Source organism: Artemia sp. Qi Xiang Cuo, chromosome 18 (assembly GCF_049724085.1).
Source record: "Artemia sp. Qi Xiang Cuo chromosome 18, ASM4972408v1, whole genome shotgun sequence".
NCBI classification, from domain to species: Eukaryota; Metazoa; Arthropoda; class Branchiopoda; order Anostraca; family Artemiidae; genus Artemia; species Artemia sp. Qi Xiang Cuo.
Window position 1 is genome coordinate 39,221,731 of NC_142811.1, and position 21,062 is coordinate 39,242,792.

The following is a 21,062-nucleotide window of genomic DNA, read 5'->3' on the forward strand; positions in this document are numbered from 1 at the left end:
GTTGATCTTCGGTAGCTATTAAGGATCTTTGGGTTCGACAAGGTTCGAACGGCTGTAGCAGCGAAATGTCCATTTTGACCTACATGGTTTAAAAGTTCAACAGAAGAGGTCGATCTCCTTAACCACTCAGTCAACTGGTTGGTCAAGTGGTTGAAAACGTTTAACAACTCCTCTTTCTTGCCATTTTCTGAATATTTAGAAGTAGCCCTGAGCAAAAATGACGTTTTCGAGAACAAAAAAGTGAGAAGACAAGGCAGATTGAAATAAATTTGCTTGAGTTATACTCAATAGAAACAGGCGAACATCGTTTGACAATAAATCACAGCTGAAAGTATAGAATATAAAACAGAAACATTCTCTAGTGGCTATAAATAAAATTGAGCCGCAACACAGCTTGTCTGCAAAACTCCTTTCTTTCTATGATATTTGAAAAAAACTACATTTTCTAAAGAGTTAAAGAGGCTAAGTTACAAGGTCGAACCTAAAAACGTACAGGGATTGGGAGGCACAATTGGGGGGCTGCCGCCCCCCAAACCCCCCGCTTTCGCAGCCTTTAAATAAAAAAAAAAGTTTTTTAAACTGAAAGTAAGGAGCGACATTAAATCTTAAAACGAACAGATATTATTCCGTATATGAAAGGGGCTGTGCCCTCCTCAATGCCTCGCTCTTTACGCTAAAGTTTGACTTTCTTACAACTCTTTTTTTTAAACAATAAAAACTTTAGCGTAAAGAGCGAGGTGTTGAGGAGGGCACAGCCCCTTTCATATACAGAATAATTTCTGTTCGTTTTAAGATATAATGTCGCTCCTTACTTTCAGTTTAAAAAACTTTTTTTTTTATTTAAAGGCTACGAAAGTGGTGGGTTTGGGGGGCGGCAGCCCCCCCAACTGTGCCTCCTAATCCCTGTACGTTTTAAGGTTCAACCTTGTAACTCAGCCTCTTTAACTCTTTAGAAAACGTTGTTTTTTTCAAATAATTTCTGCACGTTTTTGTACAGTTTATTACTTATTATTGCTTGACTAACTGTTAGCTAATTGACAGCTTGCGGGCTTGCGGGCTCTTATAGGAAAACGAGCCCGCGTTTTCGCAGGCTCATAGGAAAACGATAAGAGCCCGCTTATAGCGGGTTCTTATAGGAAAACTAGGTTTTTCTTAAATGTAAATTTGGGGGATAATTTTTTCGGTCTGAAAATATCAAAAGGCCCTAACAGGTCGAATTCTGCTTCGAATGAGTCCTCATTCACCCGGATCAGTTGCCAACTGTGGCCTGTAGGCGTGGCTAAGAAAAATTTGAACATTAAGTGGCTATATTTGGTTTTTGGAAAACAGGAAAGAAGTGATCGGATTGAGCTGAAATTTCGAAGATAAGCTCCCGGTCCCTAGGAAAGCTTAACCTCTAAATTTCAACCCAATCGGACAACGTTAAAGGGGGGCTGTGGTCAGAGGGTCGAAACTTCCGGCCCACTTTTACCCATGAAGATAAAGTCGGAGGGGGGTGAAACTTTGCACGTTTCTGAGTTTGAGCTTGGGCTGCAAATTGCGATTACCGCTGACTCTCTGCGACCGCTAGGACCAGAAATCGCTTAACATTGTGGTGGGTCGCCACTTTATAGAGGCACAAGTTTGCCTCCTTGACAGCACTGCAATAACAGCCATATGCACACGACTACACGCCACAGGGAATTACGCGGAACGTGCCAGCAGGGAATAGCCATTCACTTCTTCTTTCCAGCCTTCTCAGCGGCCTTGGTGACATTGCCACCAGCAGTAGGTGGGTTCTTGAAGTTGACTGACTTAATAACAAACATCAACCGTAAGTTAGAAGAAAAAGATGGATTTGATAGTTCTAGCATACCACATTGATTAAGACTTTAGGTCCTATTCCTATTCTGTTGATGAATGATGTTCGCGCAGGGCGCAAAAACATTTAAGAAAAATCCCCAAGCCGTTACCAAAGCTTAAAAGTAAAGTAAAAAATTTAAAGCAGTAAAAAAAAAGAAGAAAATAAAGGCATTTGGTTTTGATTTGGAAAAATGTCCAAAAAGTGTCCTTTTTGCAAAAAGCTGCCTTTTTTGACCACATAGTTTCCCGGTGTCCCTCAGAGTGAAAAAGTGTCCAAAAGCCAGTAAAAGTGTCCATTTGGCATCCCAGATCTCAATACTAGGTGTCACCTCACGAGGTCCCGTCAGATAGCGTTGCTACGCATATGCTAGACCAGTGGTTTATTATTTTTACAACTACAACATACGGATCATGGTAAAAAAAATAAAAAAGCTGGTTTCATGTTGGAACCACTTCTTCGGAAAGGGTTAAGAGTAATTTTATGCCTAATTTTTATGATGATTATTATGCGTGGCTCCCTGCTTCCACAGTATGACTAAGGAAATTTTTTGAAGCAATTAATTTGAATTATTCACTATGCTGAGAAACATATTGTCCAAGGTGTTCAACACAAAGGGGAATTCTTCCCAATTTTTTTTTAGAGGGGAAGTTTTGTTTAGATCCAAGGTAAATAATTTTAAGTTAAATAGGGCTACATGATAGTCTAAAGGGTACTTGTCAATTAGCCTAGCCTATATAAAATACACTTGAGAAGTGAAGTTTGGTTAATGCTAAATACAAAATATGATGAAAATATAATAGTTTAGAAACAATTTTTGGGTAAATTTCTAAATAATTTAGCTAGGATGAAAGTGAAAACATCTTTTGATGCCTCTTTTTATGCTCTTTCATAATTCAATAATTGCTTCTGTTGCAAATTGCTTCTTGATCCTAAAGGTGACCCAAATATATTTAATTTTTGGAACCAGACAAAGGTCTACAGGCTAAAGTATGTCCTGGGAAGGTATTTTGAAGTACCTACCTCCACTCTGATAGTGAATGATACTGACTTGATGGTAAATCATCAAAAGAGAAAAAGTTTCCAAATATCACCACGTTTTTAATTCAATGCTTAAGTCTTTTTAAACTGCCGCTTTAAATTGCCACCTAATAAGTTCTTTTATAGATAGCGTTCATGCCGGTCTTTTTAATATTTTTTTTTTTTTAAATAGCAGTGGCAAAGGGCAAATAGCACTAGCGTAAATAAAAAATATTAATAGCAGTGGTTAGGTTAGGTTACAAAAGATGCACGGAATTTCTATAATTTCAATTTACCACTACTCTTTCTTTAAACACGTTTTTTGACACACATGCTAAACATGTGCTAAACGCTATCTATAAAACAAATTATTTGGCAGCAGTTTACAGTGGCAATTTCAAAAGACTTAAGCATTGAACTTTCAACATGGTGATATTTGGAAACTTTATCTCTTTTGAGGATTTCTAGAGGAAAGACTTGATGATAAAGGTTCTCCTGTTGGATAATATAAGAACTAGGATCATTATACATATTTTAAAGTATGAATTGTTTTCTTAACATGTGTCCTTATCAGGTGTCACAAGGCTAAATAAATACCATTTTCTTCCCATGCTGACTTTGACTATGGTATAATGAAACCAGGTTTGTGATGTCACAACTTTGTTTATCATAACCCCTTAAGGGTAGCATGCAGGTGCCAGGGGGAAGAAGACAAGTATGTGTTGATAAGCCATTTAAACTTTATTAATTAGGGTAAGGATTTGATAAGAGATGGACCAGTAAAAAAAATCAAAATTATTTTTAGAGGACAAATTATGTTATGAGAAGATGTTATGAGATTATGTTATGTTATGAGGGGGATTCTCAGCAAGGAAAGAATTGTCTAGAGGGAATTTGACAGGGGGAGGTGCACTTTATGTTGGATGAAATTTCCATGGAGGAGTTCTATGAGGGAGAGGGGTATATTTCATAGAGGGTGAGCCAGATTTAGCAGTATTATTTATGAAACAAACAGAAATTATGCCATATATCAAGGATTGCCTCTCCTAAATACCTTATTCTTTACGCTACACTTTGACTGTTTACTAAAATTGAAACACAGGGGCTGTTTAATAGGAGGCTTTTTTAAAAGTGCTAATAGCTTTAGCATAAAGAGCAAGGTATTGAGGAGGGGCGACCCCTCATATCCGGAATAAATCTGCCAAAATTAATATGCCAATTGTGTTTTTATTTTTCATGCACTGTGAGCCAAAATCAAACCAGCACTAGTTGAAAAACATTCAGAAATTAAATAAAAAACAAGTTTTATTAACTGAAAGTAAGGAGCAACTTTAAAACTTAAATTGAATAATAATTATTCCATATATGAAAGAGACTGTCCCCTCCTCAACCCCTAGCTCTTTATGCTAAAGTAATGTAAATAGCAAGGCATGGTAGAGGGGACAGGCCCTTTCATATATGGTATAATTGCTGTTTGTTTTAAGTTTTAATGTTGCTCCTTTCTTTCAGTTAAAAAAAACTTGTTTTTATTACTTAATATCATAAAGACAATACTTTTGTCAGTCTATGAAGAACCGTGCATATTGCAATCATATCTGTCTGGTTTATATGCAAAGTAACACAAGAGACAAAAATTAACATACAAGAGAGTAGTGAAGAATTATAGTATACAAAGTAATATTTGGCAGGTATAGTTACTAGTGATAAATCACTAGGGGTGGCACATAGATTTTTGGGGAAATCCCCAAAAATTCGGGAATAGTGCAAGACCTGCTTGATTTCTAATCAGGAAAATTGAAATACTTAAACCACATGAGAAAAGAAAAGATTTGACTTTGCAGTTGATGCAATAAAGAATTGCTGTAAAACTAATTCAAAGTCAACCAAACACCACTGCCTCTGGTGGCATGCATGTGGCTTGCCAGTGACATTGTGACACTTCAACAGCAATCAACCAAGCCTCTTGTTGGTGGTGGTTGGTTGGTGTGCCAGCATGGTGCTGGGGTCTAGGTAAGACACAGAGCACTACAGACATCAGAATCAACTTTAGAGGACAGGTTATGTCATGGGAAGATGTTTTTGAAATCCCCCTTTGCCCAAAACTCAAAATTTTCCAAAATTCTACTTTAGAAGCTTTTTAAATATTTCTAAAGCACTAATAGATAGAGCTCTACAAATATCAGAATTGACTTTAGAGGACAAATTATGTTATGGGAAGATGTTTTTGAAATCCCCCTTCCACCCAAACTCAAAATTTTCTAAAATTCTACTTTAGAAGCATGGAAAATATTTCTTAAGCACTAAAAGATAGAGTGCTAAAAACATCAGAATAAACTTCAGAGGACATGTTATATCACAGGAAGAGGTTTTTGAAATCCCCCGTCCCCCCAAACTCAAAATTTTCAAAAATTTTACTTTAGAAGCTTTTTTAAATATTTCTAAAGCGCTAAGACATAGAGCACTACAAACATCAGAATCAACTTTAGAGGACAATTTGTGTCATGGGAAGATGTTTTTGAAATCCCCCTTCCCCCAAATTCAAAATTTTTCTTTAGAAGCTTTTTTAAATATTTCTAAAGTGCTAAGACATAGAGCACTACAAACATCAGAATTGACTTTAGAGGACAACTTATGTCATGGGAAGATGTTTTTGAAATCCCCCTTCCCCCAAATTCAAAATTTTACTTTAGAAGCTTTTTTAAATATTTCTAAAGCACTAAGACATAGAGCACTACAAACATCAGAATCAACTTTAGGGGACAATTTGTGTTATGGGAAGATGTTCTTGAAATCCCCCTTCCCCCCAAACTCAAAATTTTCGAAAATCCTGCTTTAGAAGCTTTTTCAAATATTTCTAAACTGCTAAGACATAGAGCGCTACAACCATCAGAATTGACTTTAGAGGACAATGTTATGCAAAGATGTTTTTGAAATCCCATTTTGCCCCAAACTCAAAATTTTCCAAAATTCTACTTTAGAAGCTTTGTAAATATTTCTAAAGCACTACAAATATCAGAATCGACTTCAGAGGACAAATTATGTTATGAGAAGATGTTTTTGAAACCCCCCTTCCCCCCAAACTCAAAATTTTCAAAAATTCTACTTTAGAAGCTTTTTTAAATATTTGTAAATTACTAAGTCTATAAAGCATTACAAACATCAGAATAGACTTTAGAGGACAATCTATGTCATGGGAAGATGTTTTTGAAATCCCCCTTTGCCCCAAACTCAAATTTTTCCAAATATTACTTTAAAAGCTTTTTAAATATTTCTATAGCACTAATAGATAGAGTGCTACAAATATCAGAATTGACTTCAAAGGACAAATTATGTTATGGGAAGATGTTTTTAAAATCCTCCTTCCCCCTAAACTCAAAATTCTACTTTAAAAGCTTTTTTAATTATTTGTAAAGCACTAAGACATAGAGCACTACAAACATCAGAATCAACTTTAGAGGACAATTTGTGTTATGGGAAGATGTTCTTGAAATCCCCCTTCCCCCAAAACTCAAAATTTTTCAAAATTCTACTTTAGAAGCTTTTTTAAATATTTCTAAAGCGCTAAGACATAGAGCACTACAAACATCTGAGTTGACTTTAGAGGAAAATTTATGTTATGCAAAGATGTTTTTGAAATCCCCTTTTGCCCCAAATTCAAAATTCTACTTCAGAAGCTTTGTAAATATTTCTAAAGCACTAATAGATAGAGCACTACAAATATCAGAATCAACTTTAGAGGACAATTTATATCATGGGAAGATGTTTTTGAAATCCCCCTTTGCCACAAACTCAAAGTTTTCCAAATTTCTACTTTAGAAGCTTTTGAAATATTTCTAAAGCACTAATAGATAGAGTGCTACAAATATCAGAATCGACTTTAGAGGACAAATTATATTATGGGAAGATGTTTTTGAAATCCCCCTTCCCCCCAAACTCAAAATTCTACTTAAGAAGCTTTTTTAAATTTTTCTAAAGCACTAAGTCATAGAGCACTACAAACATCAGAATCAACTTTAGAAGACAAGTTATGTCATGGGAAGATGTTTTTGACATACCCATTACCCATTGAAATTTAGACAAAACAACATTTTACTTTAATTTTCAGTTATCAGTTTATTTTTGTCTGGTTTTAGTTCTGAAAACGCAATTTCAGTTATTTGAGCAGAATTTTAAGCCATATCAATGTTACAAGTTATGTCATGGGAAGATGTTTTTGAAATACCCATTACCCATTGAAATTTTGACAAAACAACATTTTACCTTAATTTTCAGTTATTTGTTTCTTTTTCTCTGGTTTTAGTTCTGTAAAAGCAATTTCAGTTATTTGAGCAGAATTTTAAGCCATATCAATGTTTTATTTCCTAAATTTAGGAAATGTATTTGCATATATTTAAAACCTTAGAAGTTGGGATTGAGCAAAGTTTTGAAGCTGAAAACAATTTTGTTGTACATCATTTAAACATAAGATCTATTTTGCAATGTTTCATTGCTATAACTCACAGATTTTTGAAGGTCATTTAAAGTTTTTGAAATCCCCCTTCCTATTCATCCCATTCCCCCTTCATACTCTAAAATATGGTTGATAGTTTGAAATTTGAAAAGCCTTGTTTTCCATGTTTTTTTTTTTTTTGGGGGGGGGGGGTATTTTTTGTGAGGGTATTTCCTATGGGGGGGGGGGTATTTTCCGGCGGGTATTGGCCAAGAACCACAAATTTGACAGTATGAGTTTTATCAAAATCTTTGACTTTTAGGGGTTGCTTTCCCCTTTTACAAAACTCAGACAAATTTTTTAGACAGACAAATTATCAACTAGATTTTAGAGTATGATTCCAGTGCAACACGTTGCAACAAAATGGTCAGCTTAGATTAGTATAAGCAGGGGCACTGCAATCAGGTTGCTGACCACCGCCCCCGCCCTCCCCCTGCTATCAAATTCCCTTGCAGCTAACCTTTCCACCCTTGAAAGAAAATTTTTATATAAGTTCCAGCATTTTTTACATATTTTAAATCACGGATGTAAAAAAGAAAAGCAAAATTTCTTGACATTATAGGATTAAGCTATTTCAATTCAATTCAAACTTTTTATTTCCTCCGAATACGAAGAGTAAAAAATAAATAAATAAAAATAATAACCGCTAATCAACAGGCCATAAAATTATTTTAAACTATATAACAACAAATACGCAAAGGCCTTCAATCAAAATTACCACACAAATTAACACTTCATTCAATAGATAATAAATTAACACTTCACAAATTAACACTTCAGTCAAAAATTAAATCAAATATTGTTTGAATATGAATATGTTTTATGTGGTTACCCAGCTCAAAATGTTAAGGGGTTTCCAAAAAAAAATAATCAAAACGAATATAGATAATTCAGTACTTGTGCATTATAAATAACCCACTGCTATAGACTGTACAAGGAAACCAGACAAATGCGTCTTTGTTAAACAAATAGATCGTGTAGCAGGATTTCTTATTGCATTTACAATATTTAAACTGTTGTTTTTTTGGGTTTAGGGAGGGAAAAAGTTACCTAGGTTAGGTTACATATTTAATATATGCTATGATTTACCCCCCACCCCCCGATGTGCAAATATATAGCCCAAATTTGTTTCTAAACTATTATATTTTCATCCTATTTTATTTCATTAGCAGTAACCAAACTTAACTTCTTTCATGTATAGTGGTGGGTTATTTATAATGCACAAGTACCAATTATTCAATAGTTAAATATGTACTTCTGCCCCCTCTCTCCCCCTCCCTATTTACACTTCAATAATATCTTGTAGCTTCAAGAATGAAGATTGCTACACTAAACTATTTGGAAAAAAAACATTTGATTTGCTTCAAGAACAAATTGGGTTAGATACCATAAATTGCCAAATTTTCTGTTACAACATTTTAAAAATTATTTAATAAATAATACCATAAAAAACAAATTAGTTGGGGTTATAAAGCTCCAATATGTGTTTCATGAAATGGTGCATTCTCAAGGAGATTGAATATTTTTTTTGAAATTGTGCTCTGCCAGATATCCTTCCATATGTTCTTCTCTTCTACCATATTTGTGTATATTGTCTCAAACTTAACGCCATTGTCTTTTGATGTTTTGTGTGTGAGCACCTTTTGCAGGGTCAAGAAAATTTATGCTATGGTTGATGCGTAAATGCTGATAGCCCTGGCTAGCCAAGCACTTATAGGCCCTCTAACAGTCGTTGATAATTGTTGTACCTGGCAAGATTCGGTTTTGGATAATTCCCAACAATGTGGAACTACTTCTATTCAGTACATAAACCATGAATGAAAGCAGTCCCTCGCCCTATTCCAGCAAATACCCAAGCAGACCATGATTATATTTACACTTCCCAAATTTGGCTTCATCTATCTCGACAATGACTCCTTCTCTTCCCAAAGGAGCAGAGTTTGAATGACATATGTACATACAACCTCTCTGCAGAACTGGCTCCAATCCACAAAGTTTTTTTTTTCAAGTAACATTGTTGATCATGAAATCCTCCCTTGGAGTTAGTATTTGAAGCCAAATCATCAAAAAACAGAAATTTTCTAGCAGAGAAAAGTGTGAAAAAGCCATCCAAGTTTTATCATAGATCAATTTTGAAAAATTACACTTTACCTGAGAATATTCATGGCCACCTTGGATAGGTATAAGCCTAGAGTTCTGGCAACAGAACGAATTTCTATATTTTATGCAAATCTGGCCACAGTTATCACAATTCCTGCTTCTCAATAACATGCCATGATTATAATACAACTCTAAGACTGCCTCAACAGTAGAAAATTGAATAGTACCACCACCAAAATATATTTCACAAAAATTTGAAGACATATTTCAATAATTGTCATTTACAAACTGAAGCTATAACTCCTAATATCAATTGCGGCTTTCATAATTGTTTCATTGTTAAACAGTGGGAATAGTTGAACAAAGATAACAGTGAATTGAGTTTTGAATATATTGGAAAGATAGGTCAACTTAGTATGCATTTTTCCTGCATCTGAAATAGTAGCTTCTTAACAGATGCAAATATACTAGTGTTTAGCCTAAATGGTTGACCCAAAGATTTGGCTTGTTTAGTCCCAGGTTGCAAAAATTTAACTTTGGCAGAAACTGTAATGCTTCCAGGTTGGCACTGATGTTTGTTAAAAAAAAAAAAAATTAATGAAAGATTAAATTTACTTTATACAAGGATGTTTTTTTTTGTTTTTTTTTTTATTTAACAGCATTTCCAGATACCTCGCTATTCTTCTGTAATTTTTTAGTGGCCCTATTACCTAGATATAATTATTTTCTGACTTAAAACTTTCCAAATGCTTTACCCTCCAGGGAAAATACCCCCCCCCCCCCATGGAAAAGAAGGCTAGAATCTTACAAAATTTTGAGTTTGGGGTGAAGGGGGATTTCAAAAAAAAATTTAGTTTGGGGGGAAGGGGGAATTATTGTAGAATTAATTTGACCACTAAAGTCAATTCTGATGTTTGTAGTGCTCTATGTCTTAGTGCTTTACAAATATTTAAAAAAGCTTCTAAAGTAGAAATTTTGAGTTTGAGGGGAAGGGGGATTTCGAAAACATCTTCCCACAACATAATTTGTCCTCTGAAGTTGATTCTGATTTTTCTAGCGCTCTATCTATTAGTGCTTTAAAAATATTTAAAAAGCTTCTAAAGTAGAATTTTAGAAAATTTTGAGTTTGGGGCAAAGGTGGATTTCAAAAACATCTTCCCATGACATAAATTGTCCTCTAAAGTTGATTCTGATGTTTGTAGCGCTCTATGTCTTCGCGCTTTATAAATATTTAAAAAAGCTTCTAAAGTAGAATTTTGGAAAATTTTGAGTTTGGGGCGAAGGGGGATTTCAGTAATATCTGCCCATAACATAATTTGTCCTCTAAAGTCGATTCTGATGTTCGTAGCGCTAGATGTCTTAGAGCTCTAGAAATATTTAAAAAAGCTTCTAAAGTAAAATTTTGAGTTTGGGGGGAAGGGGGATTTCAAAAACATCTTCCCATGACATAAATTGTCCTCTAAAGTCGATTCTGATGTTTGTAGCGCTCTATGTCTTAGCGCTTTACAAATATTTAATAAAGCTTCTAAAGTAGAATTTTAGAAAATTTTGAGTTTGGGGGAAGGGTGATTTCAAACACCTCTACCAGTGATATAACGTGTCCTCTGAAGTCAATTCTGATGTTTATAGCACTCTATCTTTTAGTGCTTAAGAAATATTTAAAAGCTTCTAAATTAGAATTTTAGAAAATTTTGAGTTTGGGGGGGAAGGGGGAGTTCAAACACCTCTACCAGAGATATAACATGTCCTCTGAAGTCGATTCTGAGGTTTTTAGCACTCTATCTTTTAGTGCTTAAGAAATATTTTAAATGCTTCTAAAGTAGAATTTTAGAAAATTTTGAGTTTGGGTGGAAGGTGGATTTCAAAAACATCTTCTCATGACATAACTTGTCCTCTAAAGTCAATTCTGATGTTTGTAGTGCTCTTTGTCTTGCCTAGACCCCAGCACCATGCCGGCGTATCAACCAAACTCTGCCAACAAGAGGCTCGGTTGACTGCTGCTGAAGTGTCACAACGTCGCTGTCGCGCTGGACGCGCGCCGCCAGAAGAGGTGGCGGTGTTTGGTTGACTTTGAATTAATTTTGTGGCAATTCTTTATTGCGTTAACTGCAAAGTCAAAGCTTTTCTTTCATCGTGTGGGTTAAGTATTTCGATTTTCCTGATTAGAAGTCTAGCAGGGCTTGCACTATTCCCAAATTTTCGAAGATTTCCCCAAAAATCTATGTGCCACTCCAAAAAAAATTTGGTTCCCCAAATCTCCGAAAATCATCCAATCATGTTGCCACCCCTAGTGATTTATCACTAGTGACTATTCCTACCAAATATTACTTTGTATACCATAATTCTTCACTACTCTCTTGTATGTTAATTTTCGTCTCTTGTGTTACTTTGCATATAAACCAGACAGATATAATTGCAATATACACGGTTCTTCATATGCTGACAAAAGTATCGTCTTTATGAGATTAAGTAATAGAAACAAGTTTTTTTAACTGAAAGTAAAGAGCGACATTAAAACAGCAATTATACAGTATGTGAAAGGGACTGTCCCCTCCTCCACTCCTTGCTCTTTACGTTACTTTTGCGTAAAGAGCTAGGGGTTGAGGAGGGGACAGTCCCTTTCATATACGGAATAATTATTGTTCATTTTAAGTTTTAATGTTGCTCCTTACTTTCAGTTAATAAAACTTGTTTTTTGTTTAATTTCTGAGCGTTTTTCAACTGATGCTGGTTTCATTTTGACTCACAGTGCATGAAAAATTAAAACACAATTGGCATATTAGTTTTGGTAAATTTATTCCGGATATGAAGAGTCACCCCTTCTAAAGATCGTACTCTTTGTGGTAAAGTTATTAGCACTCCAAAAAAAGCTTCCCATTCCTATTTAACAGTCCCCGTGTTTCAATTTTAGCAAACATTCAAACTTTAGAGCAGAGAATAAGGTACCGAGCAGGGGCAACCCTTCATATATGGCATAAAATCTGTTTGTTTTTAGAATAATGCTGTTAAATCAGGCTCACCCTTTATGAAATATACCCCTTCTCCTCACGGAACTCCTCCGTGGAAATTTCATCCAACGTAAAGTGCACCTCCCTCCATCAAATTCCCTCCAGACAATTCTTTCCTTGCTGAGAATCCTCCCTCTCTGTAAAATTGCCTGTGGACAATTCACCCTGAAAAATTCTCCTTAGCATTTTGTCACTGGAATAAGACTTTAATCTATATATTGGTTTCTTGGCCACTCCAGAAATGCCCCCTTCCTTGGAATTCATCTACCAGAAAACAAAACGCACAGAAAAAAGCTCCTGGAACATATCCATATAAAAAATTTGGCAAAGAGAATGTAAAACAATTGAAAAGAATTTCATATAGTAATTCTGTCAATACCCCCCAGTGTAACATTTCCCCCGGAATATTCACTCATCTGAAATTTCCCTCACAAAGGAAAATTCTCCCCTTAGAAATCCACCCTAAGCACAACTCCCCCCTGGCTAAGGTGCATCTTTACACTTTTAAACTTTTATGGAGAGTCCATAACTACAGGAAGCCATGCTAGTGTTTCAATAGAAACTTTATGAGTGCATGGGCCTATAAAAATAAAAACATCTTCTCATAACATAATTTATTCTCTAAAAACAATTTGGAATTTTTTACTGGTCTATCTCTTGTCAAATCCTTCCCCTAATTAATAAAGTTTAAATGCCTTATCAAACACAGTGTTGTCTTCTACCCCCTGGCACCGGCATACTACCCTTAAGGGGTTATGATAAGCAAAGTTGTGACATCACAAACTCGGTTTCATTATACCATAGCCAAAGTCAGGATGGGAAGAAAATTAATTGGCTAATAATGGATATAGGATTTTGGAATATATTTTAATGAACAAGGTTGAAAGCTGAAGTTGTGTAAAGTAAGCAGTGATTTATAATTATGATAGCAATAGAGGATGAAATGTAAGCTAAAACAGCTGGTAATTTACAATTATATAGAGGGAGGAGGAGTGGAGGTAGGTACTTTAAAGGACCTTCCCATGACATACCTTAGCAAGTACATCCATCCCTGAAAATTTCATTTTCCTAACCCAACCCCTTTCCAAGATAGCCAAAAGTAACTAAAGTAGAATTTACCAAATTAAATTTCAGTTTACGAATATAAACAAAAATGATCAAAATAGTGGGTCTTGACTCATTCTGATTGGCTGTAATCAAAAATCCTAGACATTGAGTTTAGAGTCTAGAACTCAATGTCTAGCCAAGTACTTTGTCCAGTTTGTCTAGCTAAGCACCAAATTTTACTTGTGAACAGTCATTGCCTGCACATTGGATTCTGGCTAAACACATGTCTAGACATGGGATTCTAGCTAGACATGCTAGTGAACACTGCTTAACCTGCACAAATATAGAATATAAATCTAAATTTTGCCTGTGTAGAAGAAGACATGCTAGAACAAAAAGAGAGACATTCTAAGGTTGCTAATTTTATGCTTTGCCTATTTTCATGGTTTGGCTTGCATTTTGACATTAAAAGTTGCCAAAAATGGAAAACAAAAGGTAAAATCCCACTTTAGCTACTTTTTGCTGTCTTGGAAAGGGGCTAGGTTAGGAAAATGAAACTTATGGGGATGGGTCTACAGGCTAAAGTGTGTCCCAGGTAGTATTATGAAGTACCTACCTCCACTCCTTCTCCCTTTAGAGTGTCCTTTGATGACTATTAAAAATCTGTGCATTATAAAAGTAAAACCTTGTAATATAGATCTTCTGCTTAAATGAAGTACAACAAAATTGTTTTCAGCTTCAAAACTTTGCTCAATCCCAATTTATAAGGTTTTAAAGATATGCAAGTATATTGAAAAAAAACAATTTTGAAAAAAAACATGGCTTAAAATTCTACTCAGATAACAGGAATTGAATTTTCAGAACTAAAGCCAGAGAAAAAGAAATTGATGCCTGAAAATTAAGGTTAAATGTTGTTTTGTAAAAATTTGGCTTGTTTGTTTTGTAAAAAAAAATTGACCTGTCATGTAGGCAAATTTCAGGACCCTCTAGAGAAAGAAAGAGTTGAGGCAGGTACTTCAAAATACCTTCCCAGGACATACTTTAGTCTGTAGACCCATCCCTGAAAGTTTCATTTTCCTAACCTAACCTCTTTTGAAGATAGCCAAAAGTAGCTAAAGGGCTAGGCATGTAGCTGATTTTAGAAACCTATTTCTACAAGGGTGTATTCCATGTTGAGTGATTATAATTCATGATGCTAAGAGGCGGGGCTCGGTGACGTATTTTGGTGATTAATCATCATTAATAGCAATTAATTTACAATAATCATTAAATACAATTATTTACATGCCTAAAGTTCTAAAATCCTAGCACATTCCTTGTCTAGAACATAATTAATGATGATAAATAACCAAAAAAGGTCACTAAGCCCTGCCTCTTAGCATCATTAATTACAATTACTTGACATGGAATACACACTTGCTGAAATCGGTTCCCAAAATATAGCTTCGTGCTCCTAGCCCTTAAAGTAGAATTTTACCAGGCAAAAAACAAGAATGTATGATTCATCAATATTTGCTGAATTCACTCCATTCTTACAAGGGAATAGCAAAAATGATTAAGCTTACATACTACAGGTATAAGAACTTGATATTGGAAAGAGACTTTAATAAGCCAGATGTTACAGGGGTAGGAAAACAAGGTTACTTGTAAAAAAAATTCAGAACTCAGACCTCTGGACTTAAGTATATTAAATAAAAAAAACAAGTTTTTCAGTTTAAAGTAGGGAGAAATATTAAAACAAACTGAAATTATTATGTATACAAGGGGGGTTGTCCTCACCTCAATACCTTGCTCTCTGCTCTAAAGTTTTTTTTACACTTTACAGTGTAAGAGCAAGGACTAAAATTTTACACTTTAGCATAAAGAGCAAGGTTTTGAGGAGGGGGCAACTCCCTTTTTATACATAATAATTTATGTTTCTTTTAAGTTTTGATTCTGCTCCTTACTTTCAGTAAAAAAAAACTTATTTTTTTGGTCACTTAAAAAGGGCACTAGAACTTTTCATTGCTGTTAGAATGAACCCTCACCTGATGTTTTAGGCCCACTATGTCAATACAATCACCCCTGAGAAAAAAAAATAAACATGCATCCATTGTTCTGGCAAAAAGTACAAAATTCCACATTTTTGCAGATAAGATCTTGAATCCTCTGTAGTTGGGTTCTCTGATATGCTGAATCTGATGTTTAAATTTTTATTAAGGTTCTATGAAGTTTTTTTTTCAAATGTAAGGCAAACTTTCAAACTACTATAGAGCACTATTGCTTACAGTCAGCACTGTTAGATTTAGTGATTACCTGTGACTCAGAAATGTACATTGGCTCAACGAATCTTCTTCCTTTATGTGCAGGCAGTCACACATGCATCCTCTTGAAATTTAGGTTTTACTATGGAAAATCAAATTATAAACTGAATATATGTATTAGGGGTCGGCACCGTTTCTGTTTTTGGCCAAAACAGAAACGGTAAAAAATGGCAATGAAAAAACGGAACAGAAACGCAAACGGTGAAAAAAAAACGGAAATCCTTTTTTTTTTTTTCTTTTTTTTAACTAAAAACACACACGACCTGTTTTTACTTAAAAAACGGCCGTTTTAACAGATATTTCTGTTTTTTTCAGTTTCTTTAGATTTACGAGAGGAAAGTGAATATTTATTAATATAGATTAATAAAAAAGACCAAATATACAAAAAGACCAAATATATGAAAAGACCACATAAATTAAAATTTATCACTTAAAAACATTCGGAGTTCAAGTGATTTTGCAGTCATTCGTGAGCACTGCTTTCGCGTATAGTACCCAGCAATACTAAATGCACTCTCACTGGGAACTGAAGTTGCAGGGACTGATAGATGCATACATGCAATTTCACTTAACTCCGGGTAAGTGTAAAAGTAATCAGACCAAAATTCTAGTGGATCAGAATTATTTTGTCCTGATCTTCGTCTCTCGCTAAAAAAAACAGGAACTCTCTCCTCATATGCCCTGATAATATTTTCTGCCACGCCGTCAATGCTCATACTGTTGGCATTTTGCCTCGTAGAGTTCATCCGTAACCCAGTCGTGTCAAGAAACTTAGAAAACAAGCTGTCTTCTTGATCAAGAGTCTCTGGTGACCCTTTTCGGTTAGTCCCTGCCTTAGTAGGAGCGACATCAATAGGGAAATTTGTGGAGTTCAATTGGATTGGATCGAGTTCTTCTGTGCTTCTCTGCTCGGAGATGAATTGCTGGAGAAGCGAGGAGATGGACTGACGAGCTGACTCTCTATCTACATTTGTCATTTTTTCATAAATTGCAGGGTCCAAAAAGCCAGCTCTTGTGAAGAGCATCATATCAAACTTAGGACTGGCTGAAAAATATCTCCTGAGCTGAACAACTAGAAGTTCCTTCAGCCCATTGATTGACTCAGCCATAATACTAGTATCTGGAGTCTGAAAAAACAACAGTAATCCCTTAATCATCAGCACGACTTTGCTTGCCGAAACATAATTGTATCCACTAGCTATCACTGTTGCCTGTTTGAACGGGCGAAGAACCTCAATGACTGCTTCCATGATGGACCACTCATTGCTGTGAAGTTCGAGCTCTCTAATCTTAGCGTCACGTAGGTTTTGGTTGAAGAAGTCGCACAGTGGCTCTTTTTGGGCACAATACATTTCTATCATGGTAAGTGTGCTGTTCCATCGAACATTCATGTCTTTTGTGATGGATGGACTAAGATTATATGTCTTGCAGATAGCTTCAAAAAGATCGTGGGATTTGGATGATACTTTCAGGATTCTAACCAGCTTTTGTATTTTTACCAGTGCTGGTCCCAGCGTCAATACTTCACTAGAGACACCTCTTTGTCTAGGTATTGAGCTCTCACTATTGCTGTCAAGGTCTGGATCATTTGATTCTGAGCTACTATCTTCATCATTACTGCAGTCGGTATACCCAGTTTCTTCAATGTCATCATCTCCTACAATCAGGTCAGGAAAGTCATCTTGTTCAGCAGTATCAACGTTGTCATCAGATTCTGAACTGGATCCTGAATCATTGAGGTGGGGAACGCTCACTAAATCTGCCTGGTTTCTGCATTCCCACAGCTTAAGGGCATTAGTCACCACATTATGCAGGTTGTGTGCAAAGCATGAGCTTCGCATAATGTCACCGTCTCTGAGAGCCTTTACTATATTAGCTCCCGAATCAGTAATTATAAAGTAGACCTTCCGTAGAATTCTGAACTTCTGGAGGCTACTATGGATTGCACGAAGAATGTTGGCGCTAGTGTGAGCAACTTTTAGTCTTTTAAACTCAAGGATTCTATGCACCAAAGTGAGCTTGGCGTCAGTGCTTTTCATCACATAATGAGCTGTAATACCTAGAAAGCCAGACCCCGTTCTTGAAGACCAGCAGTCTAGGGTCAAATTCACTTTCCGGACTTTCTGGAGTTCAGCTTTGAGCTGCTTGACCTTCCTTTTCCTTGCTGTAACTAGATGTCTTGCAACAGTACGAGCTGAGGGGCAAGTAAGACCTCCTGTAAGTTTAGAGCTTAGAGCCTTTACTCCTGGTATTTTAAATATTGAAATAGGAAGCTTGTCAATGCAAACCGTTTTGCTACACAACTTGTTCAGCTTCAGCTGCTGCTGCTGTATTGACTTCAAAAAATTTCTTATATCCGTTTTCTTTCCAGTGCCTTCAAATCGAGTTGGGTTAGTTTCACATGATGTGCTCGGCATGCTGAGCTGAGACAAGGCTGTAGAATGTGACTTCTTTGGAACAGTACTTGGTTTAGGTTGTTCATCAATTTTGTGTTTAGCCATAAGGTGCTTTTTGAACAATGTTGCAGACCCCTTTGTTGACTTCACATCTTTTTTGCAGTAATTGCAGGTAATTACAGCTGCTCCCTTATTTTTGGTCCCATGTTGCTCCCAGAACTTGACTTTCTTTGATGGAGGACCCTCTCCAAGTTCTGAGTCAGAACTTGATGAAATATTTGATGCCAGATTTGATGCCATTTATGACAGCATGTGTATCGGTACCTGCAAAGCATATCATTACTAAGTGCATGGAGCAGTGCAGGTCTAGTTACTCCTGTGATTGCAAATAAGAGTATTAAAGAAGAACAATTCAAGGAAAAAAGACACTTCTCTGTAGGACAGAGCATACTTTTATTCCATAAGCAAGTATCTTTTTTCCGTATTTGTGAATACTCCTCATATGGTATATTAAGGAAAATAAAAGAATAATATTAGTAATAGCAGGAAATAGTAAAGCGTAGGCCCAGGACTCTCTGATGTAGCTAGAAGATTTTATAATGCAGATAATAGATTGACTAATTAGACTATTGGAGATAAGCTGCTCCAAATATTTACTAAAGTATATGACATTTGCAGGGTAAATAATATCGAGGCTATTCACATTTCCTTCCTGGGTGCTGCAAGTGAACATGCCTAAAATCAACATGTCAGGGAAGGTGCCCAATGGATATTCTTAAAAAAAATTACATTCTATAGTATTTAAAAATAATATCCAACTACACTTAGTATCAAGATAAAATATCATGTTAGACAGATAATAGCATTTTTAAGACTCTTACTCCTTTACCTACCTAGCTGAATATTTGACTGCCTATGCAATATCCTATACAGAATATATACCTAGTTGGATAATAACATAGCTTAGTGTTTCAGATATATATCCGAATAGGCAGATAAGAAGATTGTCTAAGCAGTTTTGGGTTAATATCCAACTAGCCAGATAAATTGTTTCTCTTAGGCACAGCAAGAATAGCATAACTACATAGTTGGATAGTAATGTAGATTAGTGTTTCTGATATATATCCAACTAGGCAGATAAGAAGATTCTCTAAGCATTTTGGGGTTAATATCCAACTAGTTGGATAATTCATTTCTCTTAGGCCCAGCATGAACATCTAGGTGGATAATACCAAGTCTTAACACTCCTGATGTATATCCAACTAGGAGGATAAATACATTCCATTATACAGTTGGGATAATATCCAACTAGCCAGATAAATTGCTTCTCTTAGGCACAACAAGAATATCTACCTAGTTGGATAATAATGTAGCTTAGTTTTTCTGATATAAATCCAACTAGGCAGATAAAAAGATTCTCTAAGCAGTTTAGGGTTAATATCCAACTAGCCAGATAAATTGTTTCTCTTAGGCAGATAGAATATCTACCTAGTTGGATAATAATGTTGCTAACCAAGACTAACCAAAGGTGTAAATCCAAGTAAACTGCTTATTCTTCTTCTTCTATTTAACAGCAGGCGGGCTTTTCAGTAACACTATTTAGCCCTTTTCCTTTTGCTTCACTCTGTGGGCTACAGAGCTACTGGCTTGATTGCCTCATATTTATTAGATATATTCAGATATCTTTCAGCAGATCTTTCAACTCTAGGAATTCAAATATAAGATGATACATTTCGATTTCGATACTCTGTGTGCAGGTATAGTTGGCTAGGCTCTTGGCTGATAGTGGGAGTTTGTGGTGTTTGAGGTATTTTAACAGTTTAGAAAGCAAGGTATGTTGTGCAGACGTCAGCATATTACATTCAAATAGGCAATGGTTAATTGTTTCATTAATCATATTACAATGCCTGCAAAGAGCGTACAGGGGAATTGAACCGCTTGAATTAGAAAGCTTATATGAGAATGCAATGAAATTTAGTCCATTTGTTCCAGAACGGATTCTATGATAAATTTTAGGAAGATACTTATTGGGAAAGGGGGAAAGGATAGGATTAATCTTATTAAAATTAATATCTGATAGCCTCCATTGGTAAATATCTCTAATTGGGATTGGTCTCCCACTTGGCTGGTCAATATTTATAGCATTTTTTGCTATTTCATCAACCTGATGATTACCACTTATGCCAGAGTGGCTAGGAATGTACTGAAAGTAAGTTTTTATGCCACTTGAAGCAAGATTATCAATAATACTGAGACAATGATAAGTGTCAATGTCCAACTTATATTGAGGAGCTGAGGCCAGCAACTCAAGGTTTGATAAAGAGTCGGACTAGATGATAATATTATTCGAATTTTCAATCAAAGATTGGTTTTGCTTAATGTGTTCTAATGCTATGATTATGTCATTTAACTCAGCAGACATTATAGATAAATTATTAAATAATCTCTCTGCCATTTCAATTTTCAGGTGAGGAAGGAAAAAACCACTTGCAACCTTCTCATTCATTTTTGACCCATCAACAAATATTTGGAAGTGATTTTTATAGGTAATTGTATTAAGTTCTGCAAATTTTTTCTGAACAAAAGCAATGGGGGTTAAATCTTTATTCCATTTTGAAAATTCAGTATTTATTATGGGAAATGACCAATTCAATGGAGGGGATTGGGGGAAAGTAGGTGCAATAGACTTTGCTGGTACAGGGAACTTCTTTTCAATATTGGCATACTCATCTGCAATACCTCGATACATGGCTGGATTTCTTAACCAATTATGCAATGTGTGTGAGCTATTTGATTCAATTTTTGTAACATGTTTTGTCAAGAGAAAGCTACATCTATCCAGTATTGTTGTTAATCCAC

At 35.5% G+C, this 21,062-nt stretch overlaps 1 protein-coding gene across 3 annotated transcripts in view; it reads left to right on the forward strand.

Moving 5' to 3' along the window:
• Nucleotides 1-2,231: 2,231 nt before the first annotated feature.
• Nucleotides 2,232-21,062, forward strand: part of Catsup (zinc transporter catecholamines up) — a 41,450-nt gene continuing 22,619 nt past the window's right edge. Inside the window, exon 1 of one of the 3 annotated variants that reach the window (XM_089103806.1) lies at nt 2,232-2,308. Coding sequence is in view for 1 of the 3 variants with exons in the window: in XM_089103805.1 (XP_088959931.1) it covers nt 2,283-2,315 (33 nt within the window). In the remaining 2 variants the exon portion in view is untranslated. Of the gene's footprint in view, nt 2,316-20,669; nt 20,750-21,062 lie in introns of those variants that run through there. The other 2 variants (XM_089103805.1, XM_089103808.1) reach the window with 2 other exon arrangements.